Source organism: Barbus barbus (genome assembly GCF_936440315.1).
Source record: "Barbus barbus genome assembly, chromosome: 5".
Classification (NCBI taxonomy): Eukaryota; Metazoa; Chordata; class Actinopteri; order Cypriniformes; family Cyprinidae; genus Barbus; species Barbus barbus.
Genome location: NC_136733.1, coordinates 32,332,345 through 32,357,350, shown reverse-complemented (window position 1 = coordinate 32,357,350; position 25,006 = coordinate 32,332,345). Strand labels below are relative to the sequence as shown.

General features: G+C 36.3%; 1 protein-coding gene across 4 annotated transcripts in view; it reads right to left on the bottom strand.

Annotated features, from left to right (window-relative positions):
- The window catches only part of LOC306869695 (transient receptor potential cation channel subfamily M member 3-like), a gene marked incomplete at both ends in the record, with an annotated part of 111,627 nt that overhangs the window by 49,667 nt on the left and 36,954 nt on the right, over positions 1 to 25,006 (bottom strand). For all 4 annotated transcript variants that reach the window (XM_079416562.1, XM_079416564.1, XM_079416563.1 and 1 more), the window contains 4 exons: positions 881 to 1,005; positions 1,226 to 1,439; positions 2,296 to 2,497; positions 3,149 to 3,228. In XM_079416562.1, coding sequence (XP_079272688.1) covers positions 881 to 1,005; positions 1,226 to 1,439; positions 2,296 to 2,497; positions 3,149 to 3,228 — 621 coding nt within the window. The remainder of the gene's footprint in view (positions 1 to 880; positions 1,006 to 1,225; positions 1,440 to 2,295; positions 2,498 to 3,148; positions 3,229 to 25,006) is intronic.

The following is a 25,006-nucleotide window of genomic DNA, read 5'->3' as shown; positions in this document are numbered from 1 at the left end:
TAAGGAAATAATCAAAAAGTTGAAAATAAAGTATCAGGTAGGGTAAGGGTAGGTGTAAATGTAAAAATGTAAATGTAGGGAGGGCTTTATTGTCCCAACAAGGTGGCATCCATTTAATAATTTGAATTAAATCTATAATTTACACTCAATACGTTATTATTGCGTACTGTTTTATAATGTACTACAACACTGAGGTGCAGATAATTGCCACTATTTGCAATAAGTAGTATAAATAGCAGAAAATATTGCTATTTTAACAGTGTAAATAGAATCCATTGCTATTTGTACTTAGTGTAAATAGCATCTCTCGCTAAAAAAAAAATGCTATTAGCACTTAGTGCAAATAGCCGCTGCCTTACTTATTTGATCAGCGACCTAGAAATAGAAATGCCACAACATTGTCTTTAATACATTCACCAGACCAGACAAGAGAGGGGTGGGGGTGAGTGGGGTCTCGGAAGCGAGAGAGACAGAACCAAAATCTGTCTGAACGAGGGGGGATAGAAATCAGTGGTTATAAATAAAGAATGATTCTATCTCGGTGTCTCAGTTGTGCACCAGTACCCAGAGACACACAGTCAAGCTGAGGTGAAACTGAGTAGATATATGTAGTGGCTCACATATAAATTATTTATAGATTTCTACATTACACAGAATGCATACAGAGACACCATGAAAATCATTCCATTGTGATCTGAAGATTCACTCTTGTAAATAAGGAATTCAATGAATATAAGAATTTTAATATATCATTATTTAACGAAAGCACATTTTGTGAAATCTGCCCTGACTTGAGACAGTCAAGGTCTTATTGGTCATTTAGAAAAAAACAATCTATACTAAAAGAGCCCTAGTTTTTAGCAACAGTCAAGTCACTTACATCTTTGCCCACCAGGTCTTCCTGGTTCTCCACAATCCCCCAGGGGGCAATACCGATAGTACAGATCTTCCCTCTTGATTTGGATGCATGGTCTTTTAGAGCATCACCAACATGCCTTATGACTCCTGGGGTTACAGAAGGGAGTATAATGGAAGAGATAACAGATTATCAGTGTGAGAGATACAGTTGCACACAATGCATCAAGGACACTGAGATAGCACACAGTTACACTTGATCTTCTGCAGAAGTTTAGATGGCATCAGCCTTCACTAGCTTTGCTCAGCATCTTAATAAGAGTAATCTAATTAGAATCTTAATTAAACTGAAAAACACATTAATACACACCAGTATTAACTCCTCCAGTGAAGATCCAGGCCCCAGTGGTCATGGCCGCCTTGATGAGACCCTTGCCAAAGACTTGCTTGAGTTTGGGCTGCAGCTCGAAGTTCTGAAGTCCTCCATGAACAGAGATGAGCAGTTTGGGAAGCTCCAGTTGCCACTCCTTTGTCATCAGATGCAGCAGTAAGTCTGGCTTAGTGTCGTAAGACACTCGTACATACTGACAAAACATCAAAATAAGAGTACATCTAAGATGTTACAATACCATTCAATAGTTTGGAGTTAGAAAGAAGTCTTTTAAACTTAACAAGGCTGCATTTATTTAATCAAAAATACAGTGAAACAGTAATATTGTGAAATATTGTTACAATTTAAAACATCTGTTTCCTATTTTAAAATGTAATTTATTCCTGTGATGGTAATACTGAATTTTCTGCAGCAGCAGCCATTACTCCAGTTTTCAGTTTCGAATGATAGTCCAGAAATTATTTATGCTGATTTGCTGCTCAAGAAACATTTCTTATTATTATGATCGTGGAAACCATGATTTGTTTTTCAGGATTCAAGCTGGACTTGCAAATAACACAGCCATCAAGACTGAACTGTCATTTCTTAACGTGATTAAGGTCAACATGAAATCAAAACTTGGTGTTTTTGAGATCAAAGCACAGATTTTTTTTTTCTTTGGAACAGGCTTTGGAATCAATTGAAAAAAAAAAAAAAAGGGCAAACTCGCTCTTCCTTTTAAACCACTGATGTCACTAGTGTACTGTAGCCAATAACTAATTTCTGGAATGCAATGCCCACTTATTATTATCCAATAAATTCCCAAATAATAAGATCAGTTCCCACCCTACATTTAGTCTCACTGAACATCCTCTAAAATACCGTACATCACTTTACGGCAGTAAAATGGATCATTTTTCAAAGCTTGCATGATCTACAGACATTAATAAATCCCTCACAAAAAAAATTTAATTCTAAAAGGTTCATGAATATTTGATCAGAGTTAAAATATTGTAATATTGTTATCATCAGCATCAAACGGTTGTTAATAAGAGACTGAATAGCTGTACCATTGCTTTGTTGGAGTGTCCCCCTCCCTGGAACTCAATGGTTCCAAAGGCGTCAGTGGGACTGAGCTGGGTGTGCTTGCTGATGGACCACTTCTCTGACAAGCTGTCATTCTTTGGCACACGCTCTGACTTCTCATTCTGATTGGATGAGATGCTGGGGGGCAGGCCAATATGTTGGCCAATTAGACGGCCACAACAGCACCTGTAACGGAAGACACAACCATTGTGAAATTAAATGAATGTCCCTTAAATCAGAAGTCAAAGCTGTCAGCGAGTGATCTACACTCTTAAAAATAAAGGTTCTTCATTGCATCAATGGTTCCACAAAGAACATTTACCATCCATGGAACCTTTTCATTCAACAAAATTCTCTTTACAGTGGAAAAAGGTTCTTTAGATTATTAAAATGTTCTTCACACTAAGAAAAAATTGATCTTTTAAGAACTGTTCATTGAAAGGTTCTTTGGGGAACCAAAATTGGTTCTTCTACGGCATCGCTGTGAAAACGCCCTTTTGGATCCTTTATTTTTAAGGGTGTACAAAATACATTATTTGAGGATTTCAAAAGTATTAGAGAGGCTTTAAGATTTACATTTCAGTTCCAGATTAATTAGTCAAACTAATGAAAAAAAATTTATCTTAAAAATTGTCTGTAAAAGCAGCAAGTTGTCTTTTATAAGTGTTCACTTCCTCAGTCAGTGCGACTATCTTTAGATTCTCTCACCGCTTCAAACAAGGCCACACTAATGAAGAATAATTTAATTCATTAATAGTACAAACATCTAAATATGGTTTAGATGTGTGATTAAAATGCAATTTTTGCACAGACTACAGCAGTAGGGGTGCTACTCACCTATGGGGGTCTTTGGTGCTTACAATAATGTGCACACATTCTCTCTTGCTGAAAGCTCTTTCTATCCATGATTTCTGTGCCTGGGGAGAAACACAACAGGTATAAGTTACAGAAATTATATATAGAGGTAGAAATGTCATCCACTAAAGAGACTAGTAAATCCCAAACTAAAAATAACCAGAGTACACATTTGAGCAGTCTTTTGTTTTTTACACAAGTACTTTATCGTACTTTAGTCCTGTTTCCATAATTACCTATACGCCAATTGTTGTTCAATCAGAGCTTTATGAACTGGTCCCTTGGTTTATGTTTTACTTTTTAAACAGTTTAAATAAATTATCATTATTATGCATTATTGACACCTTATTTTTTAGTCATTGATATTATTCTTTTATTTTTCTATTCTTTTCAGTGCTTTTGTCATGTGTATTGATACTTTAGCAACATGCCAATAAGGACTTGAACTTTTGAACTCTTCACGTTTTTATTCAGGGGTATTACAGGTCCAGCATTTACCAAATGAACACACTGTCTGTTTGCTTGCTTTAATTCAACACAACAGCAGCACCATCTGTGAACGCACCTCAAAAACAGCAAGTGGTTACACAGGCACTTACCCCACAACCAGGCTTCCTACGGTACACCATTACTCTTATAAAAAGCTAGCCTGAGGGAGAGAGGGAGGTGGTACCGGGGTTTAGCTTTTACAGGGAAACTCTCATGTGATGACTCAGTGAATCCAGGCCGCATCACTGACCACCCACATTCACACATCGTTACGCCAGCATGAACATGGATAATGTAGATCTGACTGAACTCAATGCATTCTGACAGAACTGCTGTGAGAACAGCTCTCTGCTCTGGTGTTGGTCAAAAGCAATGCATTACCCTTTTCTGTTTGAGGTCCAAGAGACACTAAGGCCATTTTAGTTGCTCAAAAAACACTTAACATTTAAGTATTGGATTGACACTTCCAAATCCTTCCAAATCCTATGAGAACGAATCAACTAAGTTGGAATGTTACATTACTTATTTTCAGAGATCAGTTTCAGAGATCTCAGTTATAGCACATGAACAAATGTAGGATGTGCTAACATCAAAATGCTAAAAAAAAAAAAACTTTTTGATTGTCGATTGCTCTGTTGAAAAATAAAAATAAGGTACAGTGAGGTAAGATACAACAAGTGCGGATCCTTTCTCTGAGAGTGATGTTACTGATGTTACTTACACACCCAAAGCTAAAGTTGAGTGCAGCGAGTTATTTTTTTGAGAATGTAGGCATATTAAAAAAAATAAAATAAATAAATAATAATAATAATAATAATAATAATAATAATAAAAATGAGTACTGTTTGTCAATTGTTCATTTGGAAATTACACTGAGATTACATTTAAATAATGTTTTTAAACTATGTGAGCGTTAGATGATTACAGATGTAATCTAAATGTAAAAATAGGCAGTATTGAGCATGCAACATTATATACAATATAGACCTATACAGATAGTCGACGATAACCAATGGCAGCAATATTTCATGCATCTCTAATAAATGCAAATTTTTCACATGCTAATGTTCACTCATTGTACTCATAATGTGTCAAACTAACCACAAACACTGTATAAAATAACAATCATATTACAAACCTACCTACTATAACAAAAAAGTTAAACCTTCACTAATATCTGCTTGTTTGATTAGTGATATTTTGTGTGATTGATATAGCATTACAGTTTTTATTCATATTTTGAATTAGTTTTAATTTTTATATTCTCCATTTTCATTTGTTACATTTTCAGTAATTTCGTTTTGCTTTTGCAATTTTTATTAGTTGTTCTTTTCTGTCTTCTTTGCATTTCTTTTTAAATATATAGTTTTTTAAATTAATTTTGAATTCAAATTTAATCGAGCACTTTAACATTTTTTACTTTTTTTGGTTTAACTTATTTTATTTCACTTAATGTTTACTTTACTTTATTTTAAATAATGTTTATTTAAAGTAACATTTTTGTTTGGTTTTCTTTTAGTTAACTATAATAATCCTGGTCAGAGTGAATTTAAAGCAATAATAAAAGGTTAATTGCAAAATTACAAGTATTTCCATAAATACATCACTGGGGTCTCTTAAACCCAAACGCTAACAATACACAATAAACAAACAAACAAACAAAAAAAACATACGAGTTAACAGAAGACTGCTAATTATAGCAAAGCCAAATGTGCTAATATTAATTGTCACAAAAAAGAGAAGTAGTTTGGGAAATAACAGCCAAATTATATCAAACCCAGCTGGGATCCCTAGGCGTGTTACCTCAGTAATTCTGCTTAGGTGTGAAGAACATAATGGGTTTAGTCGCTAGTGTATTCCTGTGTGTGTTTTTAATGTGATAAAGCACCAGGTAAGCTATACAAGATATCATAAAATGCAGCACACATTCAAAACAATTAGTAGTTGAAGAGACCTCAAACTTCTCATACTCTCATCTTGTTTGTGAGTGCTGACGTGATTCGTAGGGATCTCCAGTCTCAGCAGAGAGCTGCCAAAAGCTTGTGGTGTAATTAAGATTTGTCCTCAGGATTTGCCCCCTGAGAAGCAAAGAACAGCTTTGCTCCTTGTTGGAAATATCTCACCATCTATGGGGGATCTGTGCCAACAGGTAATGTTATGGAAAGTGGAGCATTTGGGCACGTAGACAACAAAAGCCCAAGAGGAAAATAAATAAATAAATAAATAAATAAATAAATAAATAAAACAAAAACAGGAACATCTGATAACATTAACATCTTGCACTATTATCAGGTTTTCTTGGGAAGAAATTGGGAAGAATTTTTTTTTTTTGCAGACATGATATTCAAATGTTTCAGAAGCTAAATGGCCCATAAAGGTTAGTGCTCATTTTAATGACTTTAACATTAACGTTAATTTATAAAACATTTTTAATTATTAAGATATATTATTTTTATTAACACACTTTCTCTAATTTGAACTATTTAGACATAAAAATATTAAATCATTAGAAATTACCTGCTCTTTTTCTTCATTTACATAAATAAATCCAGAGTTCAGAAACCCGACATCATTTTGCAACCCAAATATTCACAGCTGCAGCTTCTGTTCTGTTCTGTTCTGAGGCCAAACATGCATGCTTATGGCCTTGTTAGCTGAACTCGAATGTGTTGGGACTTCAGGATTAATCCCTTCTGAAAGTCTCACAGACGAAAAAAAAAAAAAAAAAAAAAAGTTGGGACGCCCCTCTCAAATCCTGTTAGACCCAATTTGACATCCCTACAATAACAAACTGCCCACAGCTGCATCAGGATGGGAACATCCATGTTTCCTTTTCTCACAATCGTACACTGTGACACATTCGAACACACTTTTCTTTAGCGTTGTTGTTCAGAAAATCTTGGTAATTCTGACTCTAACCGCACTTGTGGCTATTGTCTGTCCCGTAACCCCAGGGCCTGTCAGAATCAGCTCACACTTCTGCGCATCAGCAAAATCCTCACAATCACCTCACACAACACCAACAACCAATTATACGGGGGATGATCAAAGTATCGCTCGGTCGAACGGAGATTCACAATGGCCGTCACCTTCTTTTGTTGACACCCCCACCGTATTTACTGCAATAACGCACACACAAACACACCACCACCGTGCTGATACACCACCTGTCACCTGTGTGAAAAGGTGTCAGTCTTAGCAAAGCAGTCAGAGACAGATGGAATCCTCCAAGCTGTCCATCGTGTTTCTCCTCCCGGTTGAGGAGCTCAAAGACTGACGGGATGGAAGCCTGTGGTGAGGGTGAGACCTCAGATATGTGCCATATAATCTAATTTTAGCACAGCACATATAAAATGCTCATTTTACATTGGTAGTTCAGAAGGCAATGGACACAACGGCATAAGGGGAGGGAGGGGAAGTGGTGTGTGGCCAAGTATGGTGACCCATACTCGGAATTTGTGCTCTGCATTTAACCCATCCAAGTGTACATACAGCAGTGAACATACACCCGGAGCAGTGGGCAGCCATTTATGCTGCGGCGCCCGGGGAGCAGTTGGGGGTTCGGTGCCTTGCTCAAGGGTCTCACCTCAGTCGTGGTATTGAGGGTGGAGAGAGTGTTGCTTATTCACTCCCCCCACCTACAATCCCTGCCGGACCTGAGACTTGAACCTGCGACCTTCGGGTTACAAGTCCAACTCTCTATCCATTAGGCCACGACTGCCCTTAAATTTATGACAGCATAAATGACAGGAGGTGGAAAGATGTACAGATGAAAGAAAAAATAATATTAACCTGATAATCAAATCATTGTAATATATATATATATATATATATATATAAATAAAAAATAAAACAAAAACACACAAAACCATAAAACTATCACTTTTATTTTACCGCATCAATTTAAGGTTTGAAACAATATATTTACTGACTAATAATTTTTGCACAATAGAATTTATTGCACTTTTTGTACATAAAATGCAGCTCAAAGTGCTTCACAGGTCAGAATAAAAAAAATATGTTAGTAATATAATATAATTTTAACAGAATAAATATTACTGTGAACATGAGAAAATACACTTTGACTAAATAATATATACAAGTATAAATAAATAAAAAAATGTATACAATAATGTTCACGTCTTAATTATAATATAAATGATTTATATATTGTAAATACATAAAAAATATTAAATATGAAAATAATATTTATTTAAATTTCAGTGTAAATATTATAGATGTAAAGGTAAAGAGCAATGTTTTGAAAGAACCACAGAGCCATGATTTTCACACTTTTCATGGGAATCAACCCAGAAATTAATGGCTAATAATTTTTGTGTGTACACTAAAAAATCCTGGGTTATTTTTCAACCCAAAATACTGGGTTGAGCCTTTTGGGTAATTTTCTTCAGTGTTTGGGTAGCTTTTGTGTTATTCAGATCCTGGGTCCAATGTAAGCCAGTTATTCATCGTTGGGTTTTTCGTTCACTTCAGGAGAGAGCAGTTCTAAGCTCCATTCCAAGTCAAATTGATGCATTTCTTTGGTAAAATGCAGGTTTGTGTACATTTCATTTTCTCTATAACATCATTACTGTGCTGTATATCGTTCAATTTTATGGAAAGCAACTTGTGTCGCATCCGTCTTTTCGTGTGATGGAACGGCCTGATGCTTTGCACAAAATAAATGATTTTATTCACAAAGTTACCGAATATACATACTTTGGATGTTAAAATATATCTGAAGTTAGCAGTTCTCCACCGAACACGATTCCAGCTCGGGCACGAGAACCAGCGCCGTTACGGTGGAAACAGGTTAACAGAAACTAAATGTTTAATTTTTACTTCTAATGTTTGTTAAACAAGTTAAAATATAGGCAATATGTATTGTCTACATATTACAAATTATATAAAAGGTTATGCTGTAAATATGCTATAAACAAAGGAAGTGATCATGCAAACCAGTGGTTGTGTGGAGTATTTTAGTTTAGAGGATTTAAGTTAAACTGTAAAGATTAATGTATGAAGTAAAAAAAAAAAAAAAAAAGGTATAGTAAATCAACCCAATATGCTGGGTAAAATGAACCCAAAATGTGTTCTGTTCTAGTTCTATATTTACCCAGTCCTTGGGTTAAAAATAACCCAAATTGGGTTGTTTTAAACTCAGTGTTTTTTTTTAGAGTGTACATTAAGCTTTGATAATATTTTAACATAAAAGTGCACAAGGCTCCTTTAAGGAATCCTAACTATCTTGCTCCATTAGTTCTTAAAAAGCTGACAACTGTCATTGGTAACGCCTCCAGTATCCCCCCCGTTCCCTGCCCTGACCCCTACTGAGGTGTTGGGATCTTAATAAAGGCACTCCACTGAGAGTTCATTTAATGTAGATTAGAGCTTCATTTCCCCACTGTTTAGCCTAATTAAAGCCTCTGCAGATTAGTTAAAGACTGTTTATACAGGGCCATTGCAGGATAGAGTATTGGCAACACCTATAACATCACAGAAGAGCTCTCCATGGGTATATGGACAGGGAATCGACGGAGCTACTCAGGTTAAGCGGTGTAGGATTAATAATTTAATTTGAGGATAATTGGCATCAGCGTTCCCCATGTGAGCAGAAGCTATATTTCCAGGTAATGTTCAGTATGCCAGTGATCTTTGCAAAAATAATTGGTGCACTGGCAAGCTACATATGCATCATATATAAACTAATATAATAAATAATTGAGTCATTATTGTTCGTAAAATATTAACTGAACTAGAATCACTACCATTCGAAATGCAAAATGCATTTAATGTTTTTGAGCTGCACTTATTTGATCAAATAACAGTAATTTTTTTTTTTTTTACGTTTTTAAAATATTCCAAAACTGTTTTCTGTTTAAATATATTTTAAAATGTATTTTATTCCTGCAACGGCAAAGCTGAATTTTCAGCATCATTACTCCAGTCTTCAGTGTCACATGATCCTTCAAAAAATAATTCTAATATACTGATTTGGTGCTCAAGAAGCATTTCTTATTATAATCAAGGTTGAAAACAGTGTTGCCTGATATTTTTGTGGAAACCGTGATACATTTGTTTCCCAGGATTCTTTGGTAAATACACCGTTCAAAAGTACAGCATTTATTATAAATATAAAGACCTTCTGTAACACTGTAAATGTCTTCATTGCCACTAACAATCTACTGTAATGCATAGCTGCTGGATTTTTTTAGTAATAATTTTTAAGTACTAAAACACCTTACTGACACCAAACAGTGGCGTATGTTTAGCTTGAGTTCTCTAAAATTATAAACACCTAAATTATATGCTACACACTGAGTACAAATAATCTAACATTTAATACTTCTTTATCCACCTTATTTTTCAATGTGGAAGTCAGCCGTTTTCTGTGAATGTGAGAGACTTCCGGTTCATTAGCCGCAATATGGAAATAACGAGAAGAATAACAATGTGCAGTAAACAGTAAAACTGTTTGAACTACAAACCAGTGTGTTCATAATTAAGATAATACGTTAAAATAACATGGTAAGACACCAGTTACAAGCAGAAAAACAAGCTGTTTCGTACAGCTAAAAATAGCTGGATGCGAATGACACCGGAAGCCAGACACATTCAAATTTACAAATGGCCACGACCAGTCTTACGGGAAAAATAAGGTGGATAAAACAATTTATAATTTTTTACAATGATGCAGACTTGTGTAGGCTATATAATGCAAATCCATGGAATAAAGGGAACTTAGCTCAGTTGTACCTTATATTCCATATATGAAGTTTCATAGATGATGTCAATTCTCACGCACATTGTACAGCCGTTGTATATGACATGTGCATCACTCCCTGGCTAATGGGCCTGAGTTAAGTATGGATGAGATCATGACAACCTTCTTCCAGCACTGAAATAACTGCAAATGGATTTTGGAGCCTCCATAGAGGACAGATCAAGATGTTTTCACAGGAAAAAAAAAAGAGAAGGCACAAGAAAAGTCTTTTCCATTCCATTAGGTCTGGAATCAGCTGAAAGCTTTTAGCAACTGCAATGTCACCTAGAGGTAACATGAATTTACACAGAAGGTTCATTGCTGAAATTTGCATAAGAAACTGATTGCTTGATTGCTATCAGATGCATGTGTACACAGATTCCTTGCCCCACACAAATACCCTATATGAACACACATAAGATGGTTTCCATGTTTACTTTCATGATTTTGATGCATACTTGGAAATTCAAGAACCAGAGGTAAAGACTATTGACATATTTCCCCTTCAGATACCGCCACTTTTGCACAGCAGAGTTTAGAAAACTGCTTTGACATCAACTAAACTAACTTCACCAGCAGGAATGAAGACCTAAATCAACCATGTTGGTCAACCAGTTTTAACAGCCTCGTTTTGAACATCATGGCTATGGTAGTCCACCAGCTAAACAAGTATCAAACTAGCATTAATCAGCAAAAACCAGCTTGGATCAGCATGAAGAAAGTGGTTAAAACCACTTTCAAACAGATTCTGATCCATAATAAAACCTAAAAAAAGGAAGTCCTACATTCCTTACCTACATTGACTTTACAAGCACAACTGGCCACATAAACAAACACACATTCTCTCTTTCACACACACACTCAATATCTGCCTTTACAATCTACTCAGGGTTACAAACCCTGTTGGTTTTGACAGGGGCTGAGGCAGTTCTCCCCTGTTCTTTTCCTTTTCAGCATCCTGTGGCTTAGCTGCTCAGTTTGGCATGAAAACATGCAGGGGATCAGGCCAACTCTGAGAGGTATGTGTGTACATGAGTGTGTCTGTGATATGTGTATGTAATAAACCCAGCGTTAGTGACTGACCTAAACGGTTTGTTCTGTGGTCATCTGGATGTTTCAAAATATTGCATCTTTGCATAGTTAAAAAAGCAGGGTCTTGACTAGAGCTACATCACTGACAAAAGATAATTTACACAAAGTTGATGGGCTTCAGAATAAAACCTCTTAAAATGTTACAGAAAATGTAAAGCATAAAGTCATGAGGCAATGTATTTCCTAGTATTCTGAAGAAAAGCTGTGACAGTAAGCAACACAGACAGCCAATCATGGGATCCCTTTATTCTTAGCATTAACATGCGTTTCACCTCTGGGTAGTATCTGGACCACCTTTGCAGGATTGCATATGCAACTTAATTCAAATTCAAATCACCATATATCCAATGTTTCCATCTTTAGGAGTTCATTACGTACGGGATATTAATAACAATTACAAGTGAAGGAAACAAGAAAAGTATTACAGCACTGAACAGAAATTAGATTCCAATCCAGTGAAATACTTAAATATTACTGATTAAACAAAAAAGCATTTTAATTAAATATTACTGATTTATCAAAAAAGCATTTTAATGTCAGGTCTTAGATGCAGCCGTTCACAGACCAATGCCAATGAATATATTTCACATCACAGATTCCTTTAAAAAAAAGCAAATCTGTGCTTATTCTTAATGCTTTGCCATAACACCCAAGTATGTTTCATTTCAAAGCATTAAGAAGCTCTACACATTTATTTATGGATGCGCTCATGTTCCACAACCACAACAATGCTCTGAAGCCAGTTCAATCAGCATTCCATTTCATACATACAGGCTCTCCTGGCTCACAAAAGAAGTGCTGTATTACTCTATCAAACAAAGGCTAACTAACATAAGCTGGTATAAAATCCTGCCAGTTCCTGAGAAATGCAAATCCCTGTAGGCAGAATAGGATTAGCCTGTATAAAATAATGACCATAACATGGCAGAGTCCTTTCATGCAATAATAGAAGAATGTCACAGGATATGGAGGGAAAGGTAGATAAAGAAAAAGAAGTTACAGACTATGAGCATGTGTGTGAATGCAAAGAAGCTACTAAGTGTGTGTGCATGGTGCAGGGAAAGCGATATAGCAGACATAAGCAGTAATTGATTGACTAAAGCAGGGAGACAGAGCTTGTTTTAGCAATGTCGAGGAAAATCCATCTGTAGACCTGCAGAATAAGCATGGGTTCCCTTTCCCATAGGCCTCCCCGGTCCCAGAATGTGCCACCTCAACCAGCTCATAATCACTTGTGGCATGACAATTCTGTCTCTCTGCAATGACTACATGAGGACCTAATTCTCCCTGCCTATCCCAGACAGAGACAGAGAGAGAGAACAGCTACACTTCAGTGCTGCCATTATCACAGCATTGCTACAAAATGATAAGAGTTAGAGTAGATGAAGGTTGTCAGAAACGCTCTCTCTTCTTGGCAGAAAGATGAAATATTAATCTTTCAGAAGCGGACAGATTGGCAAAGCCGTATGACGGGATCTAAGTCGACCAAAATGTAGAACATTGTTTAGCCTGGCAGGAAAAGATGATTGATGATTACAGCATATGGTGTTGTTTGATACTTGCTTATCGGTGCCTTGAGTAAAGTAGGCCTATTTTTATAAAGCACACATACTGAGTTCTTACTATATTACATGACATTTTCTTGGACTGTTAGAGATGTTATTGCGTATAATGTATGTTGCTCCAAATAACACAGCAGTAGCAACTTCTTTATGGCAGCATAGGAAGCCCCATGCGCATATAATTTCATCTAAAATGCGGCTATGTATAAATTATACATATATATTTATTACAGGTGAGTCGAAAGAAAGTACATATAATATCACAAAAGCATGACTGTGTTGTTTGTGATCCACATGAATCTGAGTAGGATTCTGTGCGCAAGACCAAACACAAGTTAGGAAGGAAGTAAGGAAGTAAGTAAGGAAGGAAGGATGGAAGTAAGGATGGATGGGATGGCAAAATGACAGACAGATCAAACAATAGACAGAATGACACAGACAGACAAATAATTCAAATTCATGCACATGAACTCAAAAGGAGCCAATTCTTACATTCCCATCCTGCTTGGAGCTCACCTTCTCTATCTAACGACTGGAAAAGCTCTAAAATGGGATAGCCAATTATTGAAAAAGTGACATACTGTACATGACTGACAGGCCATGTCATTTAGAAGCACTGCTATACTTGGACTCGGTACTGCAGAGATGGCACTGCATATTCTACCTGCATTTTTTTATTCAAGTACATCACTTAACTTGATTTAAACAAGAAGGACGTGTTCCTGGATAAACATCCAGCATCCATTCACAATAAATTTTCACCTGCAGGATTATGCATTTACCATGTACTGTATGTGTAGAGTTATGTTTTGTTCAGAATGTTTACAATGCATACACAAATGTGTTAAAGTGTGACTATTTGTGTGAACCCAGCCACTCTATCTCACATGCACACAAAGCCATGTGACATTCTACCACACACCCACATGTGTAGACATGTGTAAAAATAGCTTTAAATATACCATTGCATACAACTCTGATGTTGATATTCTGCTACATATGCACAAGAAACTCAAACAGCTTCAGACAGATTATTGTCATCATTTCTTGTCAATTATACATTGCAACAGTTGACTAAAGAGCTTTTTGAGTATTATTTTGCACCAGCTTGACCATCCAGGATGAGTGGGTGTTTTTTTTGGGTTGTTTCCATTCTGCCCGCTCCTGCTTCTTTTAATTGAGCGAGTATTGGTCTGTATTTTCATGTCAGGAGGTGAAATGACCTTTCTCCCTGCCAAAGTCACCCTCCGCTTCCACGGTAATAATGAGCCACTCCTCTCCCCTCTTCTCACCCTCTGTTCTGTGAATGGAAGTGTTCTCACTCTGCAGCGATTATTAAATATGAAATGCTGAAGGTCTACAGAAGACAGACACTTAGTGGATTGTGAGGGCATATTGACCAAATGCAAGTCACGACACATCAGAATGTTGTCATATTCAAGGCTTTTCAGGGCATTTGTGTCCCTCTGTGATTATACATAAATAAAATTAAAGAAATATTTCATAAAATTATCCACATATTTTACCCTGTAGAGCATTTTATTTTATTATAAAAATGTTTTATTTTGTTTGGGGATTGTACTCAATCTTTCTGGAGTAATAGGCCTATTATTGCTTCAGTTACCCAAAATGCATCAAAATATAACCATAAGAATGTGGCGAGTAAATAATGCCAACATTTTCATATCTGGGTGAACTATCCCATGAAGGAGTATTTCTGCTCATTGATTTACTGTACATAACTTATCACATTTCATGGATGGTGATTGGCATTGCCTTGGCTGTCTGTCATCTTGTGGATCCATAGCTGTCCTCTGTAACCTTGAACGGAGGTCAAGGCAGAATAATCTCTGAAAGAAGCATTAATCAAGGAGGCACTCTACCATGACAACCATCTAATTGGCTGTTGTTATAAACCAATGAGAAACATTCAATTAACAGCAACGAGTATGAAATTACAAACATTATCTTGTGGCATCGCTTTACCCTTTTCACCAACCTTTGGTCTTAAAGTCAGAAAAACAAAATTATTATAACTATCCTTTCATCAATGAGATCACCCCTAATGGAAATCTTGAATTCAGGCAAAGGAGAAGGTCTCACTTTTCACATTATAAAGGGAAAAAAAATGCCCCAACCCCCCTTAGCTCATTCCATCGCTTGGTATAAGTGACTTTCATTCCTTCAACCTTAATCTCATTATCATTGCTGTTTCCTGAGAACACTAATCCAGTGTTAAAGGAGATTAAATATACTGCATTAAAAGTATTGCAGTTGTAATATGAGGGACAGTGCGAAAACAGCTTACACACTTTGGTTTCGCGCCTTCAGACGTTACAAAATGCTGTTTTTTTCATGGGAAATCATTAGCCGGGATTTTCTGGTCGACCCCAAAACACTTTCAGAGTCAACAGAAATGCTTTTAATGGTTATCACGTTGCAGATGTACATATGGGATGCAGCTGTTTTGTCGAGAAACTCAGAAAACAGAAGCAAGGAAGCAGAAAAACCCAATACCAACACACAACAGAAATGTTTCCCTCAATTCACAGCACCGCGGTTTTTCATCTGACCAAATTCTGAGGATAAAGTGAGAATGCAGTTTCAATTTGGGGTCTGTAATAGAAGTGCTAGTGCAGAGAAAAACCCATTCCTCCCCCATCTCCACACTGATACGCACACTCATACAAAAGAATGCATGCTTTAGTATTACGTATTTATGCAGCAGCTTTAACATTTTTTATAAGAGCCTTTAGTGTCTGAATCTAGAGAACAGTATTTGGAAATGCTAAACAGTGCAGCAGAACAACACAGGCCACTGGAGACAGCAATCCTATAAAGCTGCCATTACATTGTTACAGCCAGATTAAAAGAACAAGTTCTATAGCAATATGTTGAGACATCAGCACAATAGTATTTGGCTTTGTAATATTCATAATAAGAGGACTTTAAAATGACATGTACAAAATGACATTGGATTCAAATTACAGGCACTCTTATTTTTCATCATCTCAGTAATCCGTCTAACTACCAATGTGCTGTGATTCGGATTTCAACCCTGTAATTTAATCTAACTCGCAGTGCATCTGGCACACAGGACATTGTTACAATGCCAAAGATTCTAAAGTCAAAGGATAATCAAGTACTGTTAGGCACATTGGCAAAACAAAAAACCTACCAATATGATTTGAATTCAATTTTCCTCAAGATTAGAATGCTGTTTATTTTCAAGTAGTTTTTATAATTTGTTTGGTCTAAAATAAAATGGGGTTGTTTGCAAAAATGTTTTAATAAATAAACATGGGACTAGTATGAAAGACTGTATACAGAGACGGTGCACTACTACAAATGGAAGAAAGTGCAACGGAATAAGTCCCACCTTCTAAATAAAAGAGCCAGTTGCTAAAGTTTGTGTGTCACTGCAGCTGCTTTGTGTTCCACTGGAGGTCTGGAACAACATTAGGGTGAGTAAATGATTACATACTTTTAATTTTTGGGTGAGCGGCCCCTTTAAAACTATGGAAGGCGCAATACAAATAAAACTGACTTCACTTGATGAATGTAATACAAAAGTCTGCCCAAAAACTCTATAAAACAGAGTAAAAAACATCACTCATTAAAACTGGGACATCCCATTTTGAAGGTGTCGCAGGCACATGAAAATGCAAATTCAAAATCACCCAGCTTCCTGTTCTGCCCTCAAAAAGACGTCATAGCACCGTAGCCAAACATATTTCCCAGCTTTATTACTCAAATGAATTTCAAGCACTGTACCATGTGTCACTGCTATGATAATGCAGAGGAACACCAACGCAATCACAAGGGTTTTAGGAGGGAAATTGTTGGTAAGGTTGGCAAAGAGCACATCCTCTGGGCACAGGAAGAGCGAGAGGATTGTATTACATAACCCTCCCTCTCTACCCAATATACTTGTGCCAGCCGCTCTAGCTCTCCACTGCGCCCAGTCTGTTTCCTTTGAACCCAACTTCTGTCATCTGCCAAGGGAGAGAGAGAATAGAGACAGGAGACTTTGGGACAGACCTAAGCCTCCCTCAAGCCAAGAGCCTCTTCATGATGATGTATGTAATGACAAATGCAGTGGACAGAGGTCTGGATAAACACAACTCAGACTGGCTTCGGTCACACGCTCTTTACTGAACTGATCACACTGTCAAAGAAGCTCTAGGGCTGCTGTCCTCCTCCAAACATCTCCTAACATTGAACTGGAAAGACTTGACAGCGCAGAGAACGAGACAGACAGAATATTTTTCACATTTTCTGGGTTCGTATGTAGATGCACCAGGGACCTGATTATAGCACTTAAACAAAAACAAAATCAGATTTTCAAGACGTGTCACCTTTAATGTATTCTTTAGAACCCATGACCTTGACATTGCTACTCAATTCTCTACAATTTAAGCTAGAAAATACTGGGAAAAAATAAAGGCATGGGGGTAAAAAGTTTCCAAGATTCTTGTATTGTTTTCTTTATATAAAAAAAATGAAGAAAGTCGTAAGCTTTAATGGAAAACAACACCCTGGGATTTAAAAGTGCATGAAGTTGAAGAAATATCAATATATTAAAGCACACATACAATCCACCCAAATATAACAAACCCATTTTGCCCTCATAACCAGTTGGGCTGAGTTTCACACACATTTGACTTATTCAACATTTACTCTCACTTTCAAAACGCCTCATCTTATCTCTCTAGTTTCATAAGGAAATGTCTCCTGCTTCACATCAGAAAGACTTCTAATTATCTGACGACCCTAGTTCATTCTTAAAAACTATCAGTCTCTCTGTCTTGTGTAGGTAAAGTGAGGTAACTCGTTACAGTCATAGCATACACATATCTTCAAAATTAATTCAGTTAAAACAAAGTTTTGATAAATTACAAAACCAATAAATACTTATATTATAAATATTAATATATTAAATACTGTGCCTAGAAACAAAGCTAAAGGGTAAACAATCAATTAAATTCCCAATACACTGTTCCCAATGCACAGCTTTTTACAAGCAAAAACATATTTCTGCTAATAAAAAGCTGTAGGATATCAAAAAAACCTTTTACAAAACTTTCATCAATCACTCAAATGCAATTTTATGCCTAGTGGAGAGAATAATGCTTGAGGACTTACAAAGAGATTTTGTGACAAATGAGGTTTGTCTAAGCAGCGATAAATAGGCGTGCTGTGCAAATGGTGCGAGTCACATTAACAACTCTTCAACATGTTATTTTGAGTCCAAGCTATATTTCCATATTTTAATATAAACCTTTTAATATGTAAATGTGATATATATATATATATATATAAAAAAAAATTACATAGGGTGAATTGAGGCTAATTTTGATGTCTTCCAAAAAGTTAACCTCTACTAAGTAAAAAAATATTATTTGACAATCTCATGATGGCCCAGCAGTTGCATCACAAACCACTGGGGTTCGCAAAATCTCAGTTCAATCAGAGTGACATTTTAAGTTGCTAAGAGTTTCTAAACTCTTTATTTAATTATTATATTAAGCACACAATAATGGATGTTTAATTAGCTTTGCCAGTCCCAAACAATTAAGTGAACAACAAGACTAAATAAGATACAGAAATTCCTCTGCTAAAGCCAAAAAAAATTATTCTCTTGGAAAGAAACAGCACACTACATGTTCTTTTGCCATTTCTGGCACCTCATTACAACTGCCTTCCTGTCCACCTGTGCCTGGAAATTCCAGAAAACCATTTCCCAAGAAAAATTGCACCGCTTCTTGCTGATATTTTATTTTGTGAGCTAAGCAATAAGACAATTCTAGCCCTGCGTTACATGGTGCTGTGACGTAATGTCCAACGGCAAGGGATGTGTCAATCCACACCAAAAATGAAAATGCTGTGTGATGTCACAAAATAACAGCCAATCAAGACATATTTGATGTGAAATATAGGTTCATGAAAATGGATTTGGGGCTACCTGATGCTTTCTTACATCTGCTTAAACAAATTCATTGCTAAAATGAATCCAACTAAACACTGATTCAACCTGACAAAGGATTTCAAACACAACACAGTGTCTTTTCTTTAAGATTTAAGGACGCATACTGGCTTTAAAGACCATAGCTTGAAAGAAAAAGTGCAATTTAAAAGAAATCAATATTAAACTGGCCTTTGTGCATCTCACAACAGCCATGTCCTCTTTTTCTTTCTCAAACACAATGCTGGTTATTGATTGGCCGTTACATGGCAGGTTCAGGTTCACCTGTCCCTGTACCTTCTCCCTTTGCGCTGGTCATTGATTTTGGCAACTCAACAATGACTTAATGTCTTTGCACATCAGAGGTGTGATGACTCCATTAAGTTATCACAGATGTATTCGGCACAACAGACTGAATTCAGGGTGACAAATAAAAAATGAAATTCCTAACTATTTTACACCTCATTATTTTACAGAACTTACTATAATACAGCACATTACCTTGTTGCATATGCTGGTCGACCAAGCTAGACCAGCACAAAACCAGCCTGTCTAAGGTGGCCTTTTCAGCAAGGGAGATATCACACTTTCAAAGAGCAGCCTTGTTAAACTGTCATGCAGCGAACAACAAGAACATATGTATACGATAAACGACAGACATCCCTCTGAACAGTTCAAATTAATGTTGACCTTTCAGTTTACCGACTTTACAAGGTACTTGCGTGAACTTACACAGTGTAACTCTCCAAAGGCAAAGTTAACTTTAACATTTCAAGAACTTTATTTAATGACTCTCTCCACTTTCAAGGAAAGTATTCTTCAGCGAGTCTAAAACGGTAGGAAACAGCTAGGTGTCTACAGTGTAGGGTCACTGGTTGATTCACTACATAGCTATAATATGCCTGAGTGAACAGAGCTACTTTCTCAAATTAATTACATGTGAAGGCAGGCAGCTGTGGGAGGAAAAGAAAAGGAAGAGAGTGAAAGAGTAGGTGATAACTCTATCTTCGTGACTAAACTCATTGAAACATGTCGATTTAGCACAAATCATTTATTGACCACAAACGCCACTGCTGGAGACCTGAGTGTGTTCATCTAAACAGGTTTAGCTATTAGAATTGGATGTACAGATACTGTGTGTGGGTTCTTTTGTGATCTGACGAGCAGAACTGTCATCAATAGACGAAGTTAACGAGGTGCGCCAGGAGGTGATTCACCCGAGCTGTCAGCTCTCTCATTTTGGTGTTGCTCAGTGTTAAAGCGTGATCCAGATCAATGATGGAATTATATAAGTCTTCTTACATAAAAATAGAGTGTATCCACCCCCTCGAGTTAATGTTTTATTCATCAATATTTCTGATTTATTAGTATTCCTCCCGCTCTTGTTCAGATTAGCAGACAGCTGTTGCTCCATAAACATTCCATAAAATGCTTGAAAGCACCTGTTATGAATACAGTGATCATTAGTTAGTCAGATGAAGTAACAGTATCTTCCTCAAGTGATAGCAACTGATTCACTAACGCAATCTAAAGCATGCGGTTTTGAAAGACAGCAGCATGTTTGATTTCCTAGGACATTTAACACTAGCAAGGTATCTGCAGGATTGATAGAATAAATATCAGAATCAGAATGAGCTTTATTGGCCAGGAATGTTTACACATACGAGGAATTTGTTATAGTGACAACATATTGCCTATTTGTATATTATTACTCTGGGGATAAACATCCAGTTTTTGTACAAATAGGCAACATATTCCAAGCTCTTCGTGCTGGCAGCCAAACTTCACAATTATTTTATTTGTGATAAATCAGCTCTCCATGCAACTAAATGTGCTGACTCTATCCACAGGGAATAGCTGGAGCTCATCTTCTCAACGAGCTGAAAGATTATCGTCATTAATTGATTCAGTATTGCAATACTTTCTCTGATGGCATTTTGGCTAAGCACATTAGCATAATTTCTCCTTGAGCAAATTTGAAAGAAGTCGAAAGTCAGCATCCTTTACTCTTAAAACCTAAAAAAATCAAAGTGTGTGCTTTAAGCACCACAATTATAGTACTGTATACTTTTCAAAAGCATATCATGATCCTCACACTGCATTTCAATCAATGCCTCTGCCCTGAGAGCTGCGGCTGGTAAGTCCATATTTTCTCAATAGCAGTCACCACCTGTTTCAAGCTCAGGGCACATAAGAATCACAGCTCAATGCTCAATTTTTCTAATTATATGACCAAAAAAAAAAAAAACATCTTTCTTTCTAGTATATATCATTGTCATACATGCATATGATGTCTGCTTGATGGGAGGTCTATTAAAATCTATTGCAAATAGAAAATTGTGGCATGAAGACCACTGTAAATACACCCTGGTTTGATGAAGACCATTGGAGTGAAATCTCAAAATCCTGGAAATGAATTAGCATTGTCAATCATGGGTTTCCTTGTAAAGCATTTTTAAAAGTGTTTTTCATTTCGAGTAAAATAAAGTCTGAGGTTAATAATACTTGAAGAGGCTTTCAAGTTTTGTTCTACAACACACATTACCCACAGCCATACCTCAAACATGAATTTTGAAGCCGTTCAAAAGTACAAAAATATTTTTATGAAAAACTGTAGTGCTACAATACTTGAGTTGAGTTCCATGTATAAGTCACTATCATTAATAAGCCAAATTTGCATAGAAAGCAGGTGTGTTTGTGCTGAAATTATTGACTACTTAATTTAAATACAGTGCAGTTAACCTGGATTGCAGGTGATTAGTGGATAAGAGGCAAGTTTATCTGCCAACAGTACCAAAACACACAAGACTTTAACAAGCCTGTCTCAGTCTGATCAGTCTTAGACATCCTGAAATGACTGGTCCTTCTCTTTGCAGGTGGACATTTGCTAGAATTTCCTCCTCGTATTCTCCATGGGCTGCATTTGCAGAGTTTCCGTTGAGCTCTATGACCTGCCTTTTCCCTTTGTTTTTGTTCTTCTATGCTTGAAATTTACAAAGTTGGCATTTTCACTTGTGATTTCATCACCTGATGTCACAATGTGCAATGACTGACATTTGTTCAAGACTCTTGTTCAAGTCCACTGCTAATGATTAAACTTGGCTTCACATCTCAAATTGTTCACTCAGCCAAAATAATTTTCTCATTAGTAAGTAAACTGTTCAGTCTGGAACTTAAAAGTACAAACTTATGGCACCAATGCAAATTAATCAGGTTTTATGTAACATTTGCATATAGTGCACATTTTTGCATAGTAATAAGCTTAGGGGAAAATAACGTCACATTACAATTAAGCGGTGTGTATAAAGGACAGCAGATAAGAGCGTATCTATCTATCTATCGACTTCCTGTTTTCTGCCCACTGGTCACAAATCAGCAGCTGCACTGATTGGCTCAGATTGGTCCTGCCATGCTGTCAGCCGATAGGCTGATAATGAAGTATCAGAGTCATAAAGGCTTAAAAAGAGACAGGCTGGTGCAGAGCGGGTGTCACCAGTGCTAAAATGCTGAAATAACACCTCCTACAAACAGAAAATCCTCACCTCACTAATGGAGAAAGGGCTATCCTGAATCATCTCATATTAAATATTTAACTCTTCTCTAGCCTTACAAAAAAGTACTGTGGCAGTACTGAGAAACAGAGTCTGAATCAGTGTGTAATACTGTAGTATATAATACTGTGATATATGCCAAAACACTGAATGATCACTATATTCATATCATTTCATGGTAATTTGATGTGCTTCAAACAATATCTAGATTAATATGGCACACATAAAATAACAAATCAACTTTTATTATTTAGTGTACAGCTAGCTTTTATTTTGTGGTTCCACACTTAAATCATCACATCTCTAAAGCAACTGACCTCACGGGAAAACATGTAACGGAGAGAGCAATACAAAAAGTGGTGGTAAATCTTACATCTCTCTACACTTATGACTCACTAGTGGCAGACATCAAATGCTAAGCCAATCCAATAACTTCAAGCATGAACACTTAAGACTTCTCTGCCAGCCTATTCCCCTGTTGGATGCTAAATGACTCACTGGTGAAGCAGGGAATACCTATAGGGTGCCAAGTGTGTTGCAAACGACTGCAATAGGTTTTGAATTCGATTTTTCAGATTCAGCTCAAGTGGGTCTTAAAATAGATGTTTTAATCATCTTTTCCATTTACTAGCAATCTTTTCCCCAGCTTTAGTCACGTATTAATAATATTTTAAGTGAAGACATTTAATAAATCAGATTTGATTGCCGATGCCTCTGCTGCTTGTTGCACAGGTTCTGTGCAGCAGCTCAACTTCAAGCATTAACATAGCTATTGCTTTAGATTTAAGCATTAACCAAACATTTAGATTCAGATTTAACATTCAGACTCTAAATAAATATTAAATGGCACAAAATTGTTACATACCTTTAAAGTCTGGAGAAAAACTAAGCAATTATTTGCAGCATGTAAGATTTGTCATTCCATAAACACATCTACATGAATAAAGAGAAATTCAAGGGCTGTGGTTTGTTGCTATAAGACTAAATATTTGTTTGGTTATTTAATGGTGTTGATCGTTTCAGTCATTGAATATCAACCCAAGCAAAAAAACATTTATTGGCATGAATATTGCAGCTCATAACCTTGCATTATATAATAGCTATGTATAAGCAAATTTTCAGTAAAGATAATTTCTCTCTTGGTTTTATTCATACTCTGGGGATAAACATCCAGTTTTTGTAGTTTGCAGAACAAGCTGCTTGAGCTATTTTTTTTTTAAATTTATAATTCTAAATTTAGTTACTTATCAAAGTGTCCCAGTGTTTTTATCTGAAATCCTTTAAAGATTGCCCACCAAAAAATGACAATAGAAATCTCTTCCTCTTTGCATCTCATTTTCTTCATTCTTGTGCATGCTAAATTGCATTTGCACACTTGGTTGCATTTGATGCCCCAAAAGGGAGATTGGCAGGCAGATTCATTACTGAATGTGATAGGATAAATGTCCCGATGTCACACGATGTTACCTTTTGATGAAAAAGCTGTGATATTACAATCTGTTCTTGACATTGATTTGTGCTGCATTGCCTCTGTTAGTAGGACATCTGACTGATCATGCTTTTGCGTACTAGCATGTATCAATATGATGAAGCAGCACTGGCCATGCATCAAAGTTGAGGTAAAATTATGCCCTTTTTGTAGTTTCTGTCAGAAAAATACCTCATTAATTTTAACAATCAAGCCCACATAAGGGTATGGGTCAGCTGGTCCACCCAATCAAAACCGCTGGAATATACAACTAGTTATTAAGATTATAATATAACTTACATTGCACACAAAATAAGCATAGCTCACATGGACATACGGTACATGCATTTCAGTTATTTTGCATATACTGTACTGCAGTACTTTGCATGAATTAGTCATGCCGTGGGGAATGTTTGGAACCACAGTTCTGCCTCACCACAGACATCTCGTTATTACCTACAGCATAACCTAAATATACAACTTAATTGTGCCGTCATTGTAGTAGTACAGTTAATTGTGCAGCTATACATTAAGCTATTGAAAAATTAGCAAACGTTGGCTGTAATCCAAGGCCTAGTGAGCTGCCTCATGGCTTTCTGCCCATTGTCTACATTGGCAGCATCCTAAATTAAACTAAACCTCAGTAAGCAAACAGTATGTAAATCTGTAAATAGTTTTGTAGGAAAAAAATATATAGAATATGGCTATAGAAAAACACTTGGTGTGATTAGTGCTATAAAAACATATCGGAACGCATCTTCTCTGCAAGTATACAGTATACATACATGTATATCTAGAATTACTCTTACAGTGGACAGAAAAATTATACAGTATCAACTTAACAGTATATTTTCCAGGTACTATTTTTACCATTTCTTTTGGATTTAATACAATATATAAGCTTACTATATAAAAGGTGATTATTCAATTTAGAACACAGCATGTAGCCT